This window comes from Drosophila grimshawi, unplaced genomic scaffold, assembly GCF_018153295.1.
Source record: "Drosophila grimshawi isolate 15287-2541.00 unplaced genomic scaffold, ASM1815329v1 contig_44, whole genome shotgun sequence".
In the NCBI taxonomy this organism is placed as follows: Eukaryota; Metazoa; Arthropoda; class Insecta; order Diptera; family Drosophilidae; genus Drosophila; species Drosophila grimshawi.
The window spans coordinates 9,555,969-9,579,854 of record NW_025063240.1 but is presented as its reverse complement, the minus strand read 5'-3'; the positions used below and the strand labels follow the sequence as shown (position 1 = coordinate 9,579,854).

The window sequence follows — 23,886 nt, the reverse complement described above, 5'->3', positions numbered from 1 at the left end:
ATGTCAGCTTCTTAACCTCAGATGAAAAGTGTATGTGTGTGTGGTGTGTGTGTGGGTGTGTGTCGCTGTTGACATAAATCTCTGATATAACTGTTTTGCATAGACAAACAGCGAACGCCTTTGAAATAGTCGCAAAACGCTGTTTGCGCTGCTGCTGCTAATTTTTATGATGGCTGTTAGCTCTGCTACTGCGCTGCTGCTGTCTTTAACTCTGCCGCTGCTAATAACTTTGTTGCCTCTGCTGGTGTTATTAAATTTGCTGCCAACTCTGCTTTTAATGCTAATTCGGCTTCTACTGGCTTCTCTGCCTCTGTTGCTGCTAACTCTTCTTCTTCAGCTAACTGTGATGCTGCCACTAACTCTGCTTCTGCTCATAACTCTGCTGCTGTTATTAACTCTGCTGCTGCTCATACTGCTCTGTTGCTGTTATTAACTCTGCTTCTGCTGATAGCTCTGTTAGTGCTACTAAAACTGCTTCTGCTGTTAACTCTCTGTTAGCTCTTCTGCTGCTAAGAACTCTTCTGCTGCTGCTACTAATTCTACATAAGCTACTAGCTCTGCCTCTGCTGCTACTAACTCTACATTAGTTGCTAACTCTGCTGCTGCTAATAACTCTGCTGCTGCTCCTAAACCTGCCTCTGCTGCTGCTAGCTTCACATTAGCCGCTAACTCTGCCTCTGCTGTCTACTCTCCTTCTGCTGCTAGCTCTGCCTCTGCTGCTAGCGCTGCCTCTGCTGCTAGCTCTGCTTCTGCTGCTAGCGCTGCTTCTGCTGCTGCTTTCAGCGCTGTTGCTTGTGCTTTTTGCAGCAACTTTTGCAGCAACTTTTGCAGCATTTTGCATTACATGAAAATGACCTACAAATAAATTGAGCATACAACTTGCCATATTGCGTTGCTCAACATGCAGCAGTTTACAGTTTAGCTGAGTGCGCGACTAGCAGACACCCTAGATTAACATAATTCACATTTAGCCAGAGTTTTATAACTGCACAGGGTATCTAGTAGTCGAAGCTCAATTTGCTTGCTCAATTTTCACTTATTCAATTTGTAAAATATGTAAACTAAAAAGCAATGACAAGCTACTTAAACGGGTTCCCCTCCCTGCGCACAACCCTTTGTCGAACAAAACAATTTGCATTAATAATTTAATTGAAGAACTTGTTAAATGAAATATTTAAATTTAGCTCAAACAATATGACAAATAATAATCATGCACATGAATATAAATAAATGCAAATTAAATTACATGCGACTACATGTAGTTCATGTAGTTGCCACAGCCATGGGCGAGGGGGTTGAGGCAGGGGGGGCACATGTTTCATTTTGTAGCTGCTGCAATTGATATGGACAGTTGGGCAGTCGGGTCGAGAGCGGGTATATATGTATTTATTTATGTATTTAGTATGGCTGCATGCAAATAGACGTTCACATGTACACATCTATCTGTCTATCTATCTACGTATGAATGTCCAGACTCTCTCGTATTTACATAATGTGCTTACACACACACACACATGCATTTGAGTGTGTGTGTGTTTGTCATGCTTATCAGTCTGTTACATGATGTGGCTACAAATCAAGTGCTGCTCAGATACTTTACAGCCGCTGCCTGCCTGCCTGCCTCAAACTATCTTTTGTGCATAGTTTGAAATAGTTGAGACTTATTTGCGCTATAAATAATAATTCAGCTTGGCTCTCATATATACGAGGTTTCTTATTGTTTATAGTTTCATTAAAATAATTCTTCTAGATAGAAATTACTGGTGCCTTCCATTTCAAGATACTTGTTCTTTTCATCACAGATACTCTGGCGATATTTTAGTCAGACTAAGTGATGCACTTAGATAGCTTCTCATTAATCAAACAAATTGAAATTTTCAGCTTAAAGGCATACACAGACATTTTCGATATCTAAGCATCTCATTTAAAAGTTTACACACATATTTTAAATAATTGTTAATATTAATTTTGCTTACTTTGCTCCAAGTAGTACAGTTGCGCTCAAAATAATAATAGTTCTGAACGAATTCTTGCGCGTATTTTTGAAATAATATTTTTCTTATTTAATATAGACCCTTAAGAAGTAATTTGCATTAAAATTGAAAAAACATAGACAAATTTAGTAAGAAAAGATTTCAAATAACAAAGCTCTACACGAAATGAACACTCAAAATCAGAGATTTGCCTATCTCTGCTTTCATTTATAATCTAATTTGTAGCTTTTGTGTATAATAAATATTAATAGTAGTTTGTTTTGTTCATTAATTATGAACAATTCTTTTCAACTATTTAGATAGTTTTGAAAATGTCTCTAATTGGATTGGAATTATACAATTTGCAGTACTTTGTTATAGGCTTGTTTGCAATGAGAGGTGCGAAAAATAAATCCAATGACTTTGGCACCTCATATAACCTACAATTTATATATGAGTTAGTCAGTTGTTTAAACTTAACCCAATCACCCATTTACTTATTTTTTTTTGTTCCAAGCAGAACCTAAGCTAACATTTTGCAGTTTCGATAATATGCAAATATATTTCATGTGCTAATTATGAATGGCCAACAATGTTGGCTAGGTCATTTGTGCCAGATGCAACGATCTTAGTTTTTAACGATCGCATCGGCTAGACGAGTCAATAGATCGATGCGAGTAATTAGCAAGTCCACAACTACTACTAACAACAACTGCAAAAATATGTCTGCCACTACAAAATGAGGCGTGACGAAACGTGCGCCTTTCAATCGGCTTCACCGACTGACTCGGAACGATAAGACGACTAAGCAAATTACGCAGATTCTACAGAGAGACCCTCAACTCTCCCTCTCTCTCTCTCTCTCTCTATATATATCTCCCTCTCTCTCTGGTGTGGTATTTATAGCTCCAAGTTGCAATTGTGTGTGTCTGTCTGGTGTCTGTCTCTGTTATGTCTGACCGGGTGTTTGAGTACTTTGGTGTGTCAGGCTGTGTGTATTTGTTGTTGTTGTTGTCCGTTCATGTGCTGAACAAATCAAATGAATAAATATATATATATATATATATTTGCAAAACTGAAAACACGATTTTACTATTTGTTTACAGACGTAATCAATACACAAGGCACAATGCAAAAATCGAACTAACAATACTCTATTGTCTAAAAATAACAATTGTAATCGGCAAAGATAACAACAAAAAAATAGAGTAAAAATAATTGTTTTTATATTTTACTTACAACTAACTCACAAATATCAATTGCCAAGTTGGTTGCAAAATGTGTGTGGCCTGTGTAAGGGTATTTAAAATATACAGCAGACACCATAACAAAAGTTGAATATTTATGAGTTGTCGTGCGAGTTGTTTCAATGTTGTTTGTTGTTTTTATTACTACGACTACGATTTGAGGCGCTATTTATGATTGAGTTCTATGCTAAATGTGAAAAAATAATAAAATTGCAAAAAATGTAGTGTGTGTGTGGAATAAAACGAGTTTATTACCTAACCCACATTTCAATTTAATATGCCCGCACTAGTTTCCATATATTTATTTTAAGAAATTAGCTCCAGTTTTTCCACTAATTTCTCTAGCTTCTGTTAACTAACAAAACAACAAAACTTTTAAAGTCATTTTATTTCGCCAAGTCATCACTTTCAGTGATAATCCGTAGCAAATTAGTGTGCAGAAATCGAATAATGCAATATCATTGTTTTCAAAAACAATGAAAAAAGTGCACATCATGAAACAATAAAAGAAGGAAAATCAAATCAAAAATATATATTATTTTTCTAAAAATGAATTTCCCTCCTTTTGTAGCTAAACTAACTGCAATTTAATATTATTATTTTTATTTTATTTATTTGATTTTTTATATTATTAATCAAGTTCCATGCCTTCTTTGGCTTATTACTCATACGTCGTGTGGCCAAATGGTTCTTTATTATTTCTTTGCACTTGCTGGTATTAAAAAGTATTCACTGTTATTAATAATATTGGAAACTATAAAAGAAGGAAAATTAAATCAAAAATATATATTATTTTTCTAAAAATGAATTTCGCTCATTTTTCCTTATGTAGCTATTCTAGCTGAAATTTAATATTATTATTTTTGTTTTATTTATTTTATTGTTACTAAGCTTGCCTCATCTAAATATTTTTAAACAAGTTCCAAGACTTCTTTGGCTTGTTACTCATACGTCGTGTGGATTCTGTAAAAATCAGTTGAAGCCAAGTGTTTCTTTATTATGTTGTTCGTAAAAAAGTCTTCACTATTGTTAATAATATTTGAACAAATTTATTCAAATTGTCAATAGATTAAATTGATCCTTCCATTTGCATTTCCATTTGCTTAGCGTTTTACAGCTCAACTCAAATTGAAAGACGATTGTTACTTTGTTTATTATTATTTGTCATTTTTATTATTATTATTATTATTGTTTACTGTTTAGTTTTGTTTTGTGTCTTGCCTTTTGAATATTTTTGGTATACAGCCACACCCACATTGTCTGTATTCACATGCAAGTAGAATCCATTGCTAGACGACATTTTGTTGTGGCTTCAGGTGTGTCTGTGTTGTGTGTGTGTGTGTGTCTGTGTTGTGTGTGTGTGTGTGTGTGTGCGGCGCGTGTGTATTCTTGTGGCAAAGGCAGTCTGGCGGGATTGGTGGTGTTCAGGTAATACATTCTGTATTTGCATAACAATTTTGGTTGTATGTCGTTTTATGTCTGTTTACATTTCTGTTTTATGCCCATATGCGAAAATAAGAGCGGCAAAAAATAAATAAAATCATACAAAACACAAATATGACTATTAAGGAGTCCAGCTAGTGTGTCCGACTTGCAGATACCCTTATCAAATAAATACCCTTGCTGCTAAAGCAAACTCAATTAAAACTTTAATCAGCTGGCTTCTAAATAAGTGTTAATCATATTAAATAAATAAGTAATATATTTACATGTTTAAATCTTTATATACTCACCAGTTATTCCCAAACTATTTCAATGATACACCTGCTATATTTTTCTTGTACATTTTTATTTAAAAGTAGTAAATTTCCCCGCTCAATTTATTATTTATTAAGTGATTGGCATTTAAGGAGCAGATCTCTTCTGTCAATTAGCTGAATTTGTCCATTTATATTTTTGCAAATAATACTAAGATCGATTCATGTATTTCGGCGTTTTGTTCTGATAACCTAAAGGGTATACAATTGGCTTAGTCGACCTATTCGTCTATTGGAACTTGACCTAGACGAAAATGGTGGCGTTATCAGCGCCGCACGTGCGACTCGCCGGCTGCTGTGGTGTGAATCGTAAAGTCGGGCAAGTCTTTGGAACTGGGACGACCACATTGGAAATACAACAACAAAAAAACAAATACAAATATCAAATTAAAACGAGACTGCTCGACTAGGCGATACCTTGAAACTGAAAGCCATATATCGAGAGTCTTTGACTGGCGACTTGTTGTCAGTAGTTTGTGTAAAATGCCCTCATAATAAAATTTCTACAGTAGACAAACAATATATCTGTCTATTGAAAGGCTCAATATTTACAATTGTGCTCCTATCATAAATCGAATTGTAGCGATATACGCGAAATGAGGGCATTTATCGATAACAAGAATTAAAGTTCAACCTAAACTTCTATTTCAAATCTTAGAAACACAACTGAAATCAGCTGCAGACAAAGTCGTCTTTTAATGCTGATCAATGCTATATAAAACCTTATGGAATCGCCCATTTTGCCAACAGCCTTTTGCTAAAACCTTGTTATACCTTTCCGTACTCGTTTTGAATGGGCGCAGTGTATATAAAAAGCCAAGCCCCACAAACACACAACACACAACACACAACATGCCGCACATCCCCGACGTGTATTAATAGAAATAATCAAAAAAAAAGAGGGAAAATAAAAATTCAATGCGAAATCAATATTTGACATGGCGTTTACTTTAACTGCCCCGGCACCAGTCGCTTGTTTGTTATTATTTATTGCGTTGAAAAGTTTCATTATCAACATTTTGTACACTTTTTCTATTTCTATTTTTTTTTTACAATTTACATAAGGCGACGCCTGTTGTTGCCGCTGCAACTTTGTTGGTGGTTTGGGAGTAGGAGCTGGCAGTTTGGGAGCTTCAACTCCAAACTGGAGCTGCTGTTGTCTCCGTTGAAATATGTAATGGCCTCAAACCGACAATGGCAAACAGCAGCAGCAACAGCAACAGCAACAACAATGACAGCAAATGGCAGTGTAAAAGTTTTTGTTGATAGCAGCCAACTGGAAGAGAGTCGAACAGTGGCACGAGAGATATGCGCATTGCCCCAATGTGCCCCAAATGGGTTCCGCGTATCCTGTGTGTGTGCTTTGAAAGTTGCAGCCTCTAATGGCCTTGGCATTGCCCTAAGATGTTTATGATTTATCAGCTGCTACGCAAAACTCACAAAAGTTTCCCAATTCGAAGCTGACTTAGCTCAAAGTACACTGAGCAAAATTGCTTTTCTTTTTTAAAGTAATGCTGCACAGATTTTGGGCAACAGTTGCAGCAATTGGAAAAGTAAGCTACTCAGAAATACTCAAATATTTAGGAACTGTATTTTATTATTATACATTAAATTAATTTTAAATATTAGTAAAAATATAGCTTTGTTAAAAAAGAGTTCATTATTAATTATTAATAAGCAATTAGTATATATAAATTATAAGTTAAATTATAAGTTAAATTATAAGTTAAATGAATTTTCAATATTTGTGAAAATTAATCCAAGTTAAAAAGGAAATTATTATTAATTATTAACAAATAATTGGAATTAATATATGAGTAATTGTAAAAACATTTCTTGAATCGAATTTGCCTTTTTCTCAAGAGCCAGTTACAGAAACCGATGTTTATTGAACATTCTATTCGAATACCCAAAAATATCTGTAACCAACCTGACCCGAAATGCGATTCGGTTTCACGCCCTAAAATTATGCCCAAAAAACACAAGTGAATTTAATTATTACACATACGCAATGTGGGCGCAGTAAACACAATTTTATATTTATGCCTCTGTTTCACAAAACTTAAATACTTACAAATAAGAAATATAATAATATTGAGCATACGCAACGTCTGCCCAAAAAAAAAGAAAACAAAACAACTAGAAACAGAAATGTATATTTCAATGAGAAAATGAATGCAAACGCATTCAGCTGATGAATTGAATACCATGAATAATATAAATACATTTATTACGCATACGCAGCGTACTCGCATTGCTAAATTCAATTTTATTTAGTAAGTTAAGTAGCTGCGAGTTATTCTGTTTATTTTGGGATTACTTCATTTAAGCAGTTTGCCCCAAGGTGCGGCATCACAAAACACTGCAGTGGCAAACACACACACACACACACACACACACACTCACACACTCAAACCAAATGCCATGAAAACATTTTAAAATTCAAATCAACGCGATTTTTGTTGTTTCCTCATCTTTTTTGTTTTTTGTTTTTTTTTTTGCACAGTTTTCAGAGCGGCGTAGTTTTTTTTTGTTTTGGTTTTGGTTTTGGTTTTTTGTTTTCATTATATTTGTATTTTTAGTTGTTGTTTGTGGTTTTTGGGATTTATTTTTTTTTTGGTTGTCTTCTTTTATTTTTGTAATTTCTGGTCACGTATTTGTTGTGTTTCGTTTCATTTTTGGAAGCAATATTGTGCCACGACAATAATACCAGTGCCAGGAGCCGGCAACATGACCGGGTATTTAAGGGGTGGCAACTGCAAGTGTTTCGAACTAAAGCTGAATCCCAATCTGAATCTGCAACCGAGCATGGAGCTGAGGATGAAGCTGCGGTTTTGCAGTTAGTCCGCAGTCAGGCTTCAGAGTTGTGAGTTTCTGTAATGTGAGCCAATTACTGCTGCAATTCTGTTGTTGTTTTGCATTTACGAGTGTTTGCAGGGCCATGAAATCGGAAGAGGGACGACAGAAAACAGTCTGTTTCCAAATATTCAAAATACCCTAGACAAACTGTAAGCGACTTATGAGTCTATGCGGATCAGAGTCGTATTTAGGATTGAAAAATGAATGGGCATTAAAGTGTTTCAAATAGGCGAAAAGGCTAAGAACTTGATCAGATCTCCTGCTAAGGGAAGCTACGGAAAAGGATGGATAGGATGCCTGAAAATGCTGAAATGACTGATTCAGATTCAGCTAATTTATACAGTTATCAATATCACTTAGAAAGTTGAAGTCAGCAACAGTTAACATAATTCTGCTTGGATTAGATGAAGAAAGAATTTCGTAAGAACTTTGTACATCTTTATTAAATTTGAAAATATGTAAACTAATATTGAGAATTCGATAATAAAATACATATTCATTTTTTAAAACTTTTATACTTTTACATTTCGAATTATTTCAGCAAATTATTAAATTTCCTTATCTGTTGTCTTTGATCTGAAATAAAGTTTTGAATTATTTGAGAAAATTCATTGAAATTGAAAGATGATGTTAGGCAAACCTTTAAAGTATCTTTTGTTATATCTTGTTGAGATGATTAAAAAATGATTAATATTATTAGAAACATAAATTACAAAATATACACAAGAATTTTTGTTTGTTTTCTTCCATTTTATTTGCGCTCAATAGAAAACTGAAATCGAGCCTTTTTAATGGTTCTGGTTTATGTTTTTAAGCCATTAAAATTTAGATTATTTCTAGCCTTTCTTAAATGAGTTTCAGCTCCGCACTGGAGTTCAAGATTATAGTGCGAGACTTGGACCATGTGGTGGTCTAGTTAATAATTTTGATAAGCCTGTGCCCTGTGACATTTATCAGTTGTCCATGGATTTATAGCTTTTTCGTTTGGCACTTAAAAATTCGATAAATATAGAATGATTAATATAAACATAAATAATAAATGATTAACTAAGCTGATGCTCAGCTGAGAAAAACCAAGAATTTGGAATAACTTGGAATATTCATTGTGTTTCACATAAATGTTTAAATGATGAGCCCCCAAAATTCGCATGTCGAATAGAAAAATAAATCTTCTTCTTATCTGCTGTCTCTTCTTCTTATTTTTCTGTCGGTGTCTTTGCACAAACTACCAAATCAGCTGTTCATTCGCCACGCACACACACACACACAGTCAAGCACCTTTCTCCTTCTGCTTCTTGTCTTGCTTCTTTGATTTAGCTTTTACTTAGTGCAATCAAATTAGCATTGGCGAATGCCAGCACAAAACGTAAAGCGCAAATCGTTTGCACAAACAACAAACACGTTCAGCAGCAGAGCAGCTTTCGTTCTTGCTCTCTCGCTCGCACACTCATTAGGTTTGCTGCTGTTGCTATTGCTCTATGGCTCATTTTGCATTTTGCGCATGCAAGCTTGTGCTCAGCATTTTTTTTTTTGGCGTATTCAGTGCTGTGTGTGAGTTCGAGCTGTGGACAGCTTTTGATTACATTTTTGGCGATGAACTCACGCGACAGACTGTTCTGGACGGAATTCCTGCTACTCTATCGATCCTTGCCAGCGGTGTGGAAGGTCAAGAGTCCCGAGTACAGCAGTCGGGCGCTGAAGACAGCCGGCTACGAGCAGCTGGTGCTGAAGCTGCGCGAAGTGGAACCACATGCGGATCGGGCACTCGTCGTCAAGAAGATCAACTCGTTTCGAACGAACTTTCGACGGGATTTGCGCAAACGGGAGCAGTGCGACGAGGAGCGGGATCCGTTCGAGTCAACGTTGTGGTACTTTGAGCTGCTCGGCTTTCTCGAGGGACAGGAGGAGGGCTGCCACAAGGCTGCCAGCAGCAGTCCAGAGCAGCAAGTGCCGCCCGATGATTTGGTAATTCACCTTTTAAAGTTATATTTCCATCTGTTTCCATCTTTCATATCTTTCCGTCACCTCAGCAATTTAATCCGTTCCCAACCAGAAAGCGTCGCTTGGCTGTTAAGGATGAATTCCCTGAAACTCCTCCGACACTATTACACTCAAGTTCCTCCCACACACCCACTTCCCACAGGCAGCAGCAGCCGCAGCAGCAGCGCAAGCGTTTCGCCTCGCTCTCCGCATCGGAGGCACTTGCTCACACCTGGCGCACTCAATTTGATGAGATGCCCAAGCAACAGCAGCTGCTCGCTGGCAAACTCATCTCGGATGTGCTCTATTACGGCTGCATGGAGCAATTGAAGCCCTCGCATGTCACCCAACTGCAGCAGATAATGTTGCAAGGTTGCAATCTTAAGCCACAGATTGAGGATGCCAACACGCTGAACTCCAGGGCCAACTACGCTGAGAGCGATAATCTCGATGAGGATGGATAAGGCATAATAATATGTGTACATAAATTCCAAATCCAATGAACATAAACATAAATATAAACAATAAACAAAAACAATAAACAAAAAGAATAAACAAAAGCAATATTTTATTTTATTATAAAATAATAATTTTATTATTTAAAATACTTTAAGCCTGATTTCAGGTTTTCTGCAAGAAATTAAATTAATTTTTTGTATATTTTATTGAAAAAAGCAAATCAATTTAAAATCAAGTCAAGCAGCGAATTAAAAGTATTTTCTTGAATTGCCTATTTTTTTATTCAAAATTAACAAACTTCAATCAAGTTTGATAGTCATTTAAAAGAGCACATTTTGGATCCTAATTTGAGTTAGAAATTCTTAATTTAAAATTTAAATTTGGTATTTAAAATGCAGCTGATTTTAACTGCTTTAAGATTTTGCCATAAAAGAGTTTAATAATAGCTTAAAGATACATCTAGCTGTGAGAAAAAAGAGTTTTAGCTACAACATAATTTAATATTAGCTTAAAGATATATATCTAGATGCTTGTTGCATAACTTTTCCAACATCACGCTTAACATTACGCCGGAGTTGAAATTTATATTTGCGCTGTTTTTATTTGATTTTCCCCTCCTTTCTCTCTTTTCAGCTGTATCTGTATCTGTATCTGTGCATGTATCTGTATCTGTATCTGTATCTGTATCTGTATCTGTATCTGTATCTGTCTCTGTATCTGCATCGGTGTCTGGACATAAATCGTCCTTCCATAATGGCATGCACATTCGCAAAATGCGAATACGTGATCTTGGCATTATAATTAGTCTCCAGTTCTCGGGTTCCTTGGTTTTTAGTGCTTTTCTGTTTTGCTCGTTTCTCGCATCTCGCTTCTCGTTTCTCGTTTCTCGTTTTGGTTGACGGCATATAATTCTTAATGGCCATGGCACATTTCTCTGCCATTTCGTGCATTTAATGATTTTGAATTCTCTGCTTCTCCTCTCGTTTCTTTATTGTGTTTTGATTCTGTTATGCCCATTGCAAAACGGCCCAAAAGAGTATGCTGAGCTTATGCAAAAAGTATGTGACAAGCAGCAGGAAGCAACTTCGATCCACTCAAGTATATAGATATATATTTATGATTAACAGCTACAGATGACTTGAGCCTCCAATTTGGCTTGTAATTACTCGTTTAAATTCATTTTACTTCATCGATAACTGTTGATAAACGGTTATCGATATAAATCAATTTTCAATAGCTGCAGAAACGTTTATTTTAAAGATATATCTTTCTAATCGATAACTCTTACTGATCATCTGTGAGAATTTCATAAAGATGCTTTGAGAATCACGTGAGAAAATATATATTCTTTTATTTCTTGTTAATCAATATCGATAAATATCGATTTTCAATTGCTATAATAGCTATAATATTAAAGTCAGATCTTTCTCATTCACAAAATGCTGCACATCTGTAAAACTTTCATCATTTTCATATAACTAAATTTGCCAGCAGCAAGTGAAAAGTTCCTACAGGTGCAGGGTATCTGCTAGTCGAGCTAACTCCAAGGCAGCATTCTTACTTGCCTCTTTTTTGGTTGTTTTGGTTTCGTTTTTGGGGTTTTTGCTGTAGCGCAGGTTTTATTTTCGGGGCAATTTGATTTGAATGCTGAGCTATCTGTTTCTATTGTTCGGCATTCTCTTCCCTTATTATTATTGGTCTCATGAATATAATGGCTCTTTAATTATTTCTTATAATCTTAAAGCAATTATGCCAACCGAAAAGACAGCTGACAAAAAAATCAACAACAAAAACTTGATAGCTAAATATAATAAAAAAAAAAAAATCGTAAATTTTAACAATTATATCCTTTCATTGAGAACTGAAATCGTGTCTGAATATTTTGCTTATTCAGCAATAATAAACTCTTTAAATCTTTGATTACATAAGTGTAAATAGTTTATGGACTCCATAAAAGTCTCTTTCGAATAAATCATGTTGCTGCTAAATTACAGTTCTCTTGGCAATAATAATTAATTGCTGGACTTTAGTTAGGAGTGGCCTTAAATCAATTAGCTGTACACAGTGAAAAAACCAATGTAATATATTATTTGATCTTTTTAAAATTAAAAACTTAAAAACGAGAAGTAAGCAGACAACAAAAAATATTCAAAAAGATACAAAATAAAACCAACTTAAGCCAGAAATATATTATTTAATATGTTTTGTAGTTAAGCTCATATAATATACTTAAAATACTCTCAATTTAAGGCTTTAATGAGACGAAGTGAGAAGGGAAAAAAATAGAATAAACCAAGTTAAGCGAGAAATATATGCTTTTATACGTTTTGCACTTAAAATCTCGATTACGGCTTTTAATGTTCAATCACTGATAAATAATTGTTGAGTTGAATACTTTTAATTCACAAGCAGTTTATTGCTGAGTGCATTGCCATTAAAACTTTGCGCAAAACACAATGATGAACTTTATGAGCAGAATAAACTTCTGGCAAAAATACCTGCTATATATATATATATAAATACATAGATATATATATATATATATATATATATATGTATACATATATTGTAGATTTGGCTCCTTGTGGTGCTCGTCCCATTAGAGCAACAAATTAGTTGCAACTGCAACGCCTTCGCTCTCGTTTATCCGTTGTTGCACCATCCGTAGCGCTTTGTGTGTGGGGTTTGGCTTGGGCAGAGGGGTGGTGGTGAGGGGATTTAACTCGTAGCTCGTTGCTCGTTGCTCGTAGCATGTTATTTACGAGGCAGCAATCGCAGACGACTATCGTAATAGCTGGTAACAGCATTTGTGCATTTTGTTTTGCCATAAATCATATTGGAAATGCAAGTTCTGCAACAACAACAACAACAACAGCAACAACATCAGCAGCCGTCTTACTTCCCACTTACCACATTCCGTTCCCCAATGCCCCCCAGCCTGCCACCCTTTCCATGCACTTGAACAACATTGTTGAGCATCGTCTGCGACGCAATTTCTCGACTTACTTTTGCCTTAGTTGTTATTGTTGTGGAAGGCTTTTGGCTAATTGATTTACAACACTTTCCCAACCTTTCCCAATATCAGAGCTCTTAACGCTTTCCATTTAACTGTGCAATATATATATATATATATATAGATATATATAGTGTATATATCTGTAAGTAAATATGTGCTGCTTATTTGTTATCAAAAGGGGGACTTGCTCAATGCCTGATTGTGTGGCTTTTAATATAGTTGGCTGCTTATCAACACTGTTTGCTATCTATACACACATATATATATATATATATATATATATATAGATATGTGTGTGTGTGTGTCTAGAGTTGAGTGTTGGCTCCCTGGGGCAGCATCGGGTGGCGCGAATTGTTTGCGAAAATAATTTATGGCAAACTGTTGATTGTTGACATGGGGGCCCCTGAGCTCAAGTTAAAGCCTCTCAGCGTAGTATCCACACCAACACATACACACATACATAGACACACCCGCCACACCCTCCCTCTCTGCCTGCCACAGTGTGTAGAATTTATCATTAGTTTTTATACATTTGATGTTGCTTTCAGCTTCGCGAAGCGAAACGCGACGAGCAAAACAAAAGCAGCTCCCAAAAACAAACGACAGCTGCTTGGCGGCCCCATTGCGTCATTTTTTTCAACATATATATATATATATATTTATTTCTTTTTTTTTTTGCTGTGAATTGCCACTCCTCCAGTATAGAACGACCCCCTCCAATCGCCCCTCAACAAGTGCCAGACGATCGAAGCAACATCGAAGCACGTTGCTTCGTTTGTTCATAATGTTCACAATTCTCGTTGTCGTTTCCTAGAAAAACGCCACAAATTCTACGAACATGCATTGTACTCTATATGTCTATATATGTGTGTGTATATAGTAATGTAGTATTCTATATCTATATACTATGATTCTGATTTCTATGGTGCGCAATTACTTGTTCACGAGCTTAGTTTGTAGACTTCTACTCGTATTCTGATAAATGAAAAACTGTTGATTGTGTCGAAAGCCAATCTGAGTTGGGTTCTCTAAAAATAGTACACAATTTAGGTAAATATAAATTAATAGTTAAATATATAACAGTTAAAATACAAATTTAAATGAAAGCAAAATAAATAAATAAAATAAAATAAACTTAAATAATGGAGGGGTATTAAAATTTAATAAATTCAAATATAATAACTATTATATTAAAGAAACCTAGAAAAAAATGGCTCAACTTTTATAGGGGAAGCCCAGGAAAAAAACAGCGAAAAAACAAACCACAAATTATTAAGCGGTTGCAAAAAGGAAAGTAAAAACGTTAAGAAGGCAAAGATAATCTTTATAATATATTTATAATCGTACAGCATTATAAACTTGAGTTTAAAGTTAAAAACATATATATCAAAAATCAAAAATTAAATCAAGCTATTCCTGAAGTGTCAGTCTTTAAAGAAAAGACAGGATGTTTCACATTATAATGTTAAGATAAGAGAAATCTACCAGATCTACTAGAAATAGAAGATTGGGATCACAGTTAAAGAGCAGAAATTACTAAATTCAAACGTCTTCAAATAGAATGCATATTGTCAATAATCTAACTACCAAAATACACCAACTTTTACACTATAGTATCTCAGTATAGACAGCTCTAATCAATATGCAATATAAAATCACTGGCATTTCGAAAAATCATCCAAATTCAACTTGTCTCCAGAAAAATTAGACTAATGTTTTGCTATCAACAAAATTTAAACAGTGTATTTATAAATAGCTGAAATTCCCGAGGCGATTTAATAATATATTGTGGCCTTGATCTAAATACATATGTGTATATAATGTATGTGCATAAGCCCATTCAGTATGTCTTATCGTCCAGCATTTGTTTCTAGGTGTTATCAACGACCACACAATATAATAAGTAGAAAATTACTCATTTACTTTGATCTTGTTTACCACAATATACCCTGTATTCAAAACATATACAAAGGGGTATATCGTACAGGTATTCCAATTTGTAATTTACAGTTTATATTCTGTTGAACGGAGCAAGGAAAGAAGCGTTATTTTAATCATTCCGAAGATTAAATACCCTCAAAGCGAACCTTTTGCTTCAATGAGATATTTTCACATATTTTTGTTGAAGTATTTCTGATACTTCGTATTAAAATATTATAAGTATAATTCAGTAATTTTGGTTTGCATATCTTATTACACGATAAAGATTTTCCAGCTAGCACTCATCTTGCAACCAACCGTTTCTATGGTAGCTATATGCTATAGTAGTCTGATCTCTATGATTCCTTATCAAAATATGACACGCATAATAATTAGCACATCAATCAAGTTTGGCTCAGATAATTTGTTAAACAAAAAAGTTGATCAACTTTTGATCGATTGTACCTATGACAGCTATATGATATAGTGATCCGATCCAAACGTCTGCGACAAATAAAAGTCATATATATATATATATATATATATGTATATACATATATGTGTGTATATATTCAATTTTTTCATTAAAACTGAGGAACTTTAGCGATGCGGCTAATAATGCTGATCACGAATATATATAAATCAAGCGCATGACGAAAGTAAATTGTGCTCTGCTAGGATATAATGATAAATGATGTTGCATTACTTTAATACATTATTTTATTCTTATTTTTATTTATATATTTATCTATTTTATTTTTATTTTATTTTTGTTGTTTAAATTTTGCATGTTGTTTTGGCTTAGTTCTTGGTTACAGTTGAGAGCGTTTCTGATTTACGATTAGAGCCAAGCAACAATTGTTGCCGTTGTCATTCGGGCAACAAACGAACTCCATTGTTCACCCTACCCCCTTCACACCCCTCCCCGACCCTTGCTCGTCCCTTGAGTACCCCACGAATAATCGCATTATGAATGCGCAATAAAATTTAGCTCGATTCGATTCGATAAAAAAAAAAAGAAACAACTTGAAGAAATCAGACAGATCCAGTGGAAGCCTTTATAATAGATATAGATTAGACACTTTTCAATTTGTACCACCCCCAGTTCAAAATGCCAATATATCATTTTCAAAATGAAATAATTCAACAGTTTTTATTAGTTAACTTTTGCTCAATTCAAATTAGTTCGCAGTAACAAAATGTAATAGATAAACTTAAATCTACATTCATAGTTAATTTGTATTTATATATATATATTTTTTTTCTTTTAATTTTATATATGTACAGATCGCTTTCGAAGTTTGGAAACATGCCTAAGTATTTTAGTGTATATATATATATATATATATATATATAGCATTTACAACCGATGTGTTTCCAAAAACAAACAAAAGCATTAAGTTTATATTGTGGCTACAGTTTTTTGTTGCTGATTCAACGAGGGCACTTAAAGTATGTAATATACCTATATATATATATAAAGATATATATTTGTGTATATGTATATCGACTCATTAATGCATAAGATAACAACTCTTAATTGACTACAAAAATAAAGGCACCTGAGTTCAAAGTGTTTTTGCCAAAAATGTAAATGTAATGTAAAACAAATAAAAAAGTTAAATTCAAGATATATATAAGATATATATACATATATATATACGAATTATACAGTTTGTGTATATATATGTGTGGAAAAAGGGAGATATATATATAAAAAAGTAAGGTATTATTTAATTGGTATGTTGATATTTATTGCTGTTTCTCTTAGCAAGTAACTCTCGTGGGTTGACTGACTGATTGAAGACTGACGACTGATTGACTGCTGATTGACTAAGCTCAACTATACATATATATATATATATATGTATATATAGTGTTAATAGTGTATGTATATGTATGTACATAGTATTTGTATAAAGTACTTAAATGGTCTTTGTCCCTGAATGAAATGCGCTTGGCTTAATATAGCCACCCCCGATCCCCCCATGTTCCACCTAACTACACTTAGAATTGTTGGCTCTTCTTCTTGCTCCTCTCCTTCTTCTTCTTCCTCTTCTTCTTCTTCCTCTTCTATTTCTTCCTCTTCTTTATTTCTTTTGCTTTCTTCTTGATTATTTTTGTTTTGTTGCTGACTAGTGCGTTCTCTCGATCCCTGCTCTCTTTGTTGTTGTTAACTACTTGGCCGCTTTACTTTCGATAGCGATTAGCGATAACTTAATCGATAACTCAACGATATATGCTAATGCATTTTGTAGAGCTGCGGTGGCTCCGTCGTCGCTGGCATACCCTGATCATACTTCCCCAACTCCGCCTCATACAGCAGATTATTGATCAGATGCTTGACGACAATTCTCGATTTTGGTGTCTTCAGTTTGCGTATGGTTATCGCCACATACTCACCAAACACCTCATACTCATCCACATGGCTGGCACTCATATTGTTGCTGTTACTGCTACAATTGTTATTGTTATTGTTGTTGTTGTTGCTGTTGCTGTTGTTGCTGTTCTTGTTGCTGCTGAGTTTTATGGGCGTTGTGGCAGCAATGCTGCAGATGCCGCTGCTTGTTGCTGTTGTTGTTGCTGTTGTTGCTGCTGCTGCTGCTGACAGCTCCAAGGATTTGGACGAGTGATTGTTGTTGTTAATGTTTATATTATTATTATTATTATTAATATTATTATTATTATTATTATTCATATAGGCCAATGTTGGCGAGGAGGAGAGATCACGATCACGATCACGTTTTTGTGCCATGTTATTGGAATGTTGTTGTTGCTGTTGTTGGTGTTGCTGCTGCTGCTGTTGTTGTTGTTGCTGTGGCTGCCCATTGCCGTTGTGGTTTATGTGGCTGAGATTGTGGTTAAAGTGTTGCTGAAGCGTATGAAATGCGATCTGATTGTGGTTCAAGTGTTGTTGCTGATGATGATGCTGCTGTTGCTGCTGCTGCTGCTGCTGATGGTTTGTTGATTTGATCGGCGTCAAAGTCAAAGCACCGACCACGCCCCCAACGATGCCAACGCCCACGCCACCACAGAGATCGCCGCCATTGCCATCGTTGCCATCATTCGCATCGATCTCATCCAGTTGCGCCTTGCGCTTCCGCCGATTGTATGTCAGATCTGTGGGCTTGTAATAGCTCAGCGAGAGCGGCGTACTCGTCTGCCTATCCAGCATACCAAGCTCAGCTTCGTGCTCGATCTGCGACCAGCCAGAGATAGTAAGGGAGAGAGAGAGAGAGAGAGGGAGAAAGAGAACGTGTAGTGGTTAAATATTAATTAGTATGCAGCTCGGATTTTTTTCAAAAGCACACTAAGAAAAAAATCGAACTTTTTTTAAATTAGTGTTTGCATTTCTACTTTGTACAATTTCTATATAATTTCGATATATTTTACAATAATTTAAATTAATTTTTAATAAAATTTAATGTTTGCATTTCTAAATTTAACGGTGGATTTTTATATAATTTCGAAAAAATATATATAATTTCCAGGGTGTATAAGTATTGAAGAAACGTTCTTGTACTAGATTTTTGGTTACTTAAATTAATTATCAAAAATGAGTGTTAATATTTTTAGACTTCTAATGTGTGGAAATTATTTATTTGCTTAGAAACAAATTCTATTTTTTAGGTTTCTGAGTGCAGAAACACTTAATGAAGTCGGCTATTGATACGGATCAAGGTCAATCTCACTTCTTTATTTTAGGGCGATTATTTTTGCTGACTGCATAGTATACCTAAAAACTCTTTTACAGCGTATATTTGGGTATTTAATTAGAATGCAATTAATAATTGTGCTCTGCTCGTTTCTAGTCGTGTGGACTCGTCTGTACTTACAATTTCGGTTTTCACATCTTCGGCGCTGATATTGCAATAAGTCTCGCCATCCAAATCGGAAGAGGAACGTGTCTGCGAAAGCAAAAGACCAAAAACAAATCGTTAAAAAGTAGCAAACAAAATAAACAAAAAAAAATTATAAATAAATGAGAAAAAAAGCGAATAACTACAACAATTATGGCATTGTGAAGAATTTGTCAGACAAATAATAACAACAACAAATAACAATAATAATAATTGGTAAAGACGAAGCAACAACAAAAATAAGGAAGAATGCGAAAAAAGGCAAATTAGAATAGTAATAAAAAATAAATACATAAATGTGAGCAACAGACTAAGACTAACACATACATACATACACACACACACACACATACACTTTGCATACAGCTGGCGACACGGGAGAGCCAGCGGCGATTAAATTAGTTAGCGAAGGTGAGCATAGAAAAGGGGGATGGGTGGGGTACGCGACGCGGCGAATTGAAAATTGAAGTGGACCAAACAGCGAGAGACAGACAAAACAGACGAGCGAATGAAACAAAAACAAAAAGAAAAAAAGACAAGCAACTTAAAGCTGCTGTTGCTGCTGGATTGAACGAATAGGGCGGAGGGAGGGGGGGATGTGGGGCGCTGCCGATTTCTATATGGCTGATGCAACACACATATGGCAAATCAAAGCCAGTTGACACACACAAGCTTATCAAGCGCATGCGACGCAATAGCAGCGCAGCCAGCACAGTGTCAACAAATACTTGGTAACTGCATAGCAAACCTTTATCAATATTACGGCAATTACAGCCGCTTAATTGTGGCCAGCTGATTGTCAAGTGTTTGCAGTGCTGCCAGCTTGATATTTTTTTTATGTGTGTGCATTTGTAATGCAGCTTAAGTTGTGGGAGCTTTTTGGGGTGGCAAACACTTGTGCATTTAGTTTTATGGTAAATAGCTATGAAGTAAAGTATATAAATTATATAACAAAGAATTATAATTAGTTTGTGCCACTGTGCGAACCAAGCGCTAGACACAGCAGAGCCAGCAGCGTCGGCGCGTGTGCTGCTTTTGCTGCTGCTGCCGCAAAACAAGTCAAACCACTCACGCACACACACACATGCATATACATTTACACTCATTCTCACTCACATGAAAAAAATAAGCAAAAGCTCCAGCGGAACGAAAACAAGAAACAAACAAGAACCGCTGCTAATCGGCATAGGCGACAGCTGAATACCCTAACTAACACAAGCCATATGCAAATTATTATTAATTGTAAGTTTTTTATAAAAAATCAATTTCAAATTATTGAACTATGCTATATATATTAATATTTTATATTATTTTAAATTTGTATTTATATTTATATATTTTATGTTATTTATTTAGTATATTTTAATAAAAAGATCACGAATAATAATTAAAATAATTTGAATAAAAGTAAATGCGACAAAATGAATGCAAAAAGCTCATACAATTGAAAAATGACATTGTACAAAGCAGAGCACACAGCGAATAAGCTCACCGTTTTTTTATGTTAGTGTGTGTGTGTGTTTGTAAGAAATGAGAAATAATATGCACAACGTAAAGTAAAAATCAATAAATAGAAATATAGGCAATAGGCAATAGGCAAAAAAGGAGGCTTACCACAGCTGCTGAGGCGGCGGCTGCTGCAGCGACGGCTGCTGCAGCTGCTGTTGATGTTGCCGTTGCGTCGCTGCCGCTGTCAGCGTCACAATCACCATCGCCGCCCGCACAACCATTGGAATTAGGATCCGGCGAATTGACGACGTCCGAATCGCCTGCATCCATATTATGCTGATGTTCTCTCACATTCGCCGCTGCTGCAGCGGCGGCGACAACAGCAACAGCAGCAGCGACGCGAGCAGCAAACTCTTCGTGCTGTTGCTGTTGCTGCTCAACTTTTTGGACTCCAACAGCTGTCAGCTGTTCCAAATCTAGGCTATGCATCAGCGCAAGTTTTTCCGCTGCTTCCGAGTCCAACAGCGGCTTAACATCAACGCTGACGCCGACGCCAGCAGCCGCAGCAGTCACATCTAAAGCAGCGCTGTCAACGTCACGTTCGCCGTCGAGTATAAACCGTATGGCTTCGTAGGCAAACCACATGGGCTGATAATGAACGCCGCGGCTGCGTCCGTTGAGCACCTTGCCATGTTCCCGATGGAATGACGAACGCAACGATTTTATTTTCGATCGTATCGAGCGGATTTCGGTGCCATATTTCTGACTCAACAGATTTAGTGCCTCGTATTTGGTCTGCTTGATGTGGTAGCCTTTTGTGTTCGGGTCCCAGAGGACTCGATGCCGGCGATAATCCTCGATAAAGCCCAAAATTGTTGCACGCGACCATTCGATGCGATCGGCTGTTGGCGCTGACGGTGACGGCGGCATTGGCAGCGGCAGCGGCAGCGCTGCGACGTCCGCAATTGATGCGTTCGGTTCATGCTTGAACTGAGCGGCGGACATCGCTGGTGAAAGTTAACGGTGCTTTAAGGAGAGGCGTTGGAGCTTTTGCTGGTGCTGATGGTGCAGTGGTGGGTGGTGAAGTTGTTGTTGTTGTGTTTTGGGTTTGATGCGCGCGCGCGCAGGCGGCTACGAGAGAGAGAGACACAGAGAGAGTGAGATAAAGAGAACGAGCTTGCGAGAGAGCTTGAGAGCGAGCGCGTGAAGAAAGAAAGAGAGATAGAAGAGGAGGAGGAGGAAGGAGTATTGGTGGTGGTAGCAAAAGAAGGTAAAACGCAACGCAACGCAAAAAACGCAACGCGACGTTAAAAAAAAAAGCGTCCACAACACGTTGCTTTTGACTTTCGACTGAGGCGGCGGCGGCCGCGGCTAGCGGTTGTGTGGCAGAGGAAGCGTAGCAGCAGCAGCAATAACAGCAGCAGCAGCGGCAGCGGCAAGTGTGGCGGCGGCCAAACGGCAGCTCAGCTGCACTTTGTGCGAAGAGAGCGCCGCGCGTGTGAGCGTTGCACAGTGGTACACATCACACAACACAAGTGCAGTTCAATTAAAATATGTTAACAGTGCTAACTAACATTGATTTACTGTTCTTAAATGAATTAATTATGCATAAATATAAATATAAAATTAGATGAAAACTCAACTGCAGCACAATACAGAATAGAATATATATGGAATCTAATATTTACTGTTTTCAAATGAATTTACTTTTCAACATTAAAGTCATCATTTTTAATAAATGCGAAATAAAAATTGCTTTCTTGGTAATAAGCAAATATGAAATAAAATGCTAGAACTAGTAACTAATATTGATGAACTGTTTTAAAATTAATTTACTTGCTTAACGGAATTTGGTCAAGTCATAAATTCAACTTTAACAAGTATACTAAATTATGAAATATGAAATGAAAATGAAATTTACTTGCTACCATTTGTCTATATATGATATTAAACTACTTATATACATATATTGCCGAATTAAGTAGATGATTTACCAATACATTCATATATATGTGTTGCTGAATAAAGTAGGCTTTGATTGATAGTTAACTATACTCAATAATATATTGTTTACCACGTGCGATCAGTTTTTGATCAAACTTTTGACCACTGTGCGACGTCGCTTCGTCCAAAATCAACGCAAAGGTGTGCGACTCTGTGTTTGCTGTTTTGCATTGGTGTGCGTGTGTGTGTGCATGTGTGTGTGTGCATGTGCGCTAGCTGTCTGGTTGTTTCTCTCTATATGTGTGTGTGTGTTGTGTGCTGGTTGCAGCGGCACGCGGGGCGCTTTTTTCGCTCACTCAACGACTCAACAATGTGGCTGTTGTTGTTGCTGCTGCTGCTGTTGTTGTTGTTGTTGTTGCTCTGCTTGGAGACCTGTTGTTGGTTGCTCGCTTGATAATGCGACGCTTTGTTGTTGTTGCTGCTGCTGCTTGCTGAATGTTTTGGCTTTTCTATTTGTTGCTGCTATCAGCTGTTTTTATTATTATTGCCGCAATACATACGTGCGACGATGTTGCTGTTGCTGTTGCCGCTGCTGCTGCTGCTGGCTAGTGTTGTTGCTGCTGCCACTCGACTCTCGATCCCCCGACACGGTCGTTTGTTGTTGTTGTTGTTTTTCGCCGCTTCGTCGTTCGTCGTTCGTCGTTCGCTGTTGAAATCACGATTTGTACTAATTTCACATATTTAAACTGTGTGTGGCATGCGCGCTGCTCCAAACGGGCCAGTTGCTGTTGTTGTTGCTACTGCTGTTGTTGTTGTTGTTGTTGCTGCGGCTGCTGCTGTTGGCCGTAAGTTCGTCACTTGGTTTTTTGTGCTCGCCCAACACGCCCCCGCCCCCCTCCCCCAGCCTTAAACACCTTCCAACCTTGCTGCTGTTGTTGTTTAACTTTAGCATCGAGCATTACAGTTATTTTAGAAGCTTTGCAAAAAGCTTGACAATTCCCAGCAAAACTCTCACAAACTTTACTTAACATTAGCGAGAAAGAGAGAGTGAGTGAGCTTCGTTAAGTTTTTGAAAAGTTAACTACAGTTTTTTTTTCTAGTACTTTACAGTTAGTTGCAGTTTTTAGTAAGGGTATTCAAATAGCGGCACTTTATGGGCACAGTTTTTGCGTTTCTCGTTTTCAGTTCGTGTGTTGTGGCGATCGTTGCTGCCTGTTGCTGCTGCTGCTGTCGCTACCGTCAACGGCAACACGTTGCACAGTGGGCCTCTGCCTGCCTGCTTCTGCGCATGTGATGAACGTTGCCAACAAAACACAGAAAAAATGAAAAAAAAACCAAAAAAAAATTAGCTGGCTATTCGTGTAGCAAAGTGGCGGCCATGACGCTGGATAGATAGCCGAGTGGCGAGTAGCAATTGTGAGC

The 23,886-nt window shown here is 36.5% G+C and overlaps 2 protein-coding genes across 2 annotated transcripts; one reads left to right on the top strand and one right to left on the bottom strand.

Annotated features, from left to right (window-relative positions):
• The first annotated feature begins 9,364 nt into the window (after positions 1-9,364).
• LOC6557802 lies at positions 9,365-10,376 on the top strand. The gene is made up of 2 exons (XM_001984717.3): positions 9,365-9,801; positions 9,867-10,376. The coding sequence occupies exons 1-2, from the start codon at positions 9,430-9,432 to the stop codon at positions 10,278-10,280; spliced, it is 786 nt and encodes a 261-aa protein (XP_001984753.1). The 5' UTR covers positions 9,365-9,429; the 3' UTR covers positions 10,281-10,376.
• Positions 10,377-17,294: 6,918 nt separating this feature from the next.
• Positions 17,295-21,657, bottom strand: LOC6558670 (AF4/FMR2 family member lilli). The gene is made up of 5 exons (XM_043215518.1): positions 20,781-21,657; positions 20,686-20,708; positions 19,048-19,119; positions 17,926-18,410; positions 17,295-17,727 (listed from the first exon to the last, which is right to left on the bottom strand). The coding sequence occupies exons 1-5, from the start codon at positions 21,523-21,525 to the stop codon at positions 17,454-17,456; spliced, it is 1,599 nt and encodes a 532-aa protein (XP_043071453.1). The 5' UTR covers positions 21,526-21,657; the 3' UTR covers positions 17,295-17,453.
• Between the last annotated feature and the right edge of the window lie 2,229 nt (positions 21,658-23,886).

Bases quoted from the DNA above. Each gene is read 5' to 3' on its own strand.
- LOC6558670 (XM_043215518.1), bottom strand. From the start codon at position 21,525: ATGTCCGCCGCTCAGTTCAAGCATGAACCGAACGCATCAATTGCGGAC. The intron at 19,120-20,685 runs GTAAGCCTCCTT...TTGCTTTCGCAG, and splicing joins CCGCCGCCTCAGCAGCTGTG to ACACGTTCCTCTTCCGATTT. The intron at 18,411-19,047 runs GTAAGTACAGAC...GGCTGGTCGCAG, and splicing joins AAGATGTGAAAACCGAAATT to ATCGAGCACGAAGCTGAGCT.
- LOC6557802 (XM_001984717.3), top strand. From the start codon at position 9,430: ATGAACTCACGCGACAGACTGTTCTGGACGGAATTCCTGCTACTCTAT. The intron at 9,802-9,866 runs GTAATTCACCTT...CCGTCACCTCAG, and splicing joins AAGTGCCGCCCGATGATTTG to CAATTTAATCCGTTCCCAAC.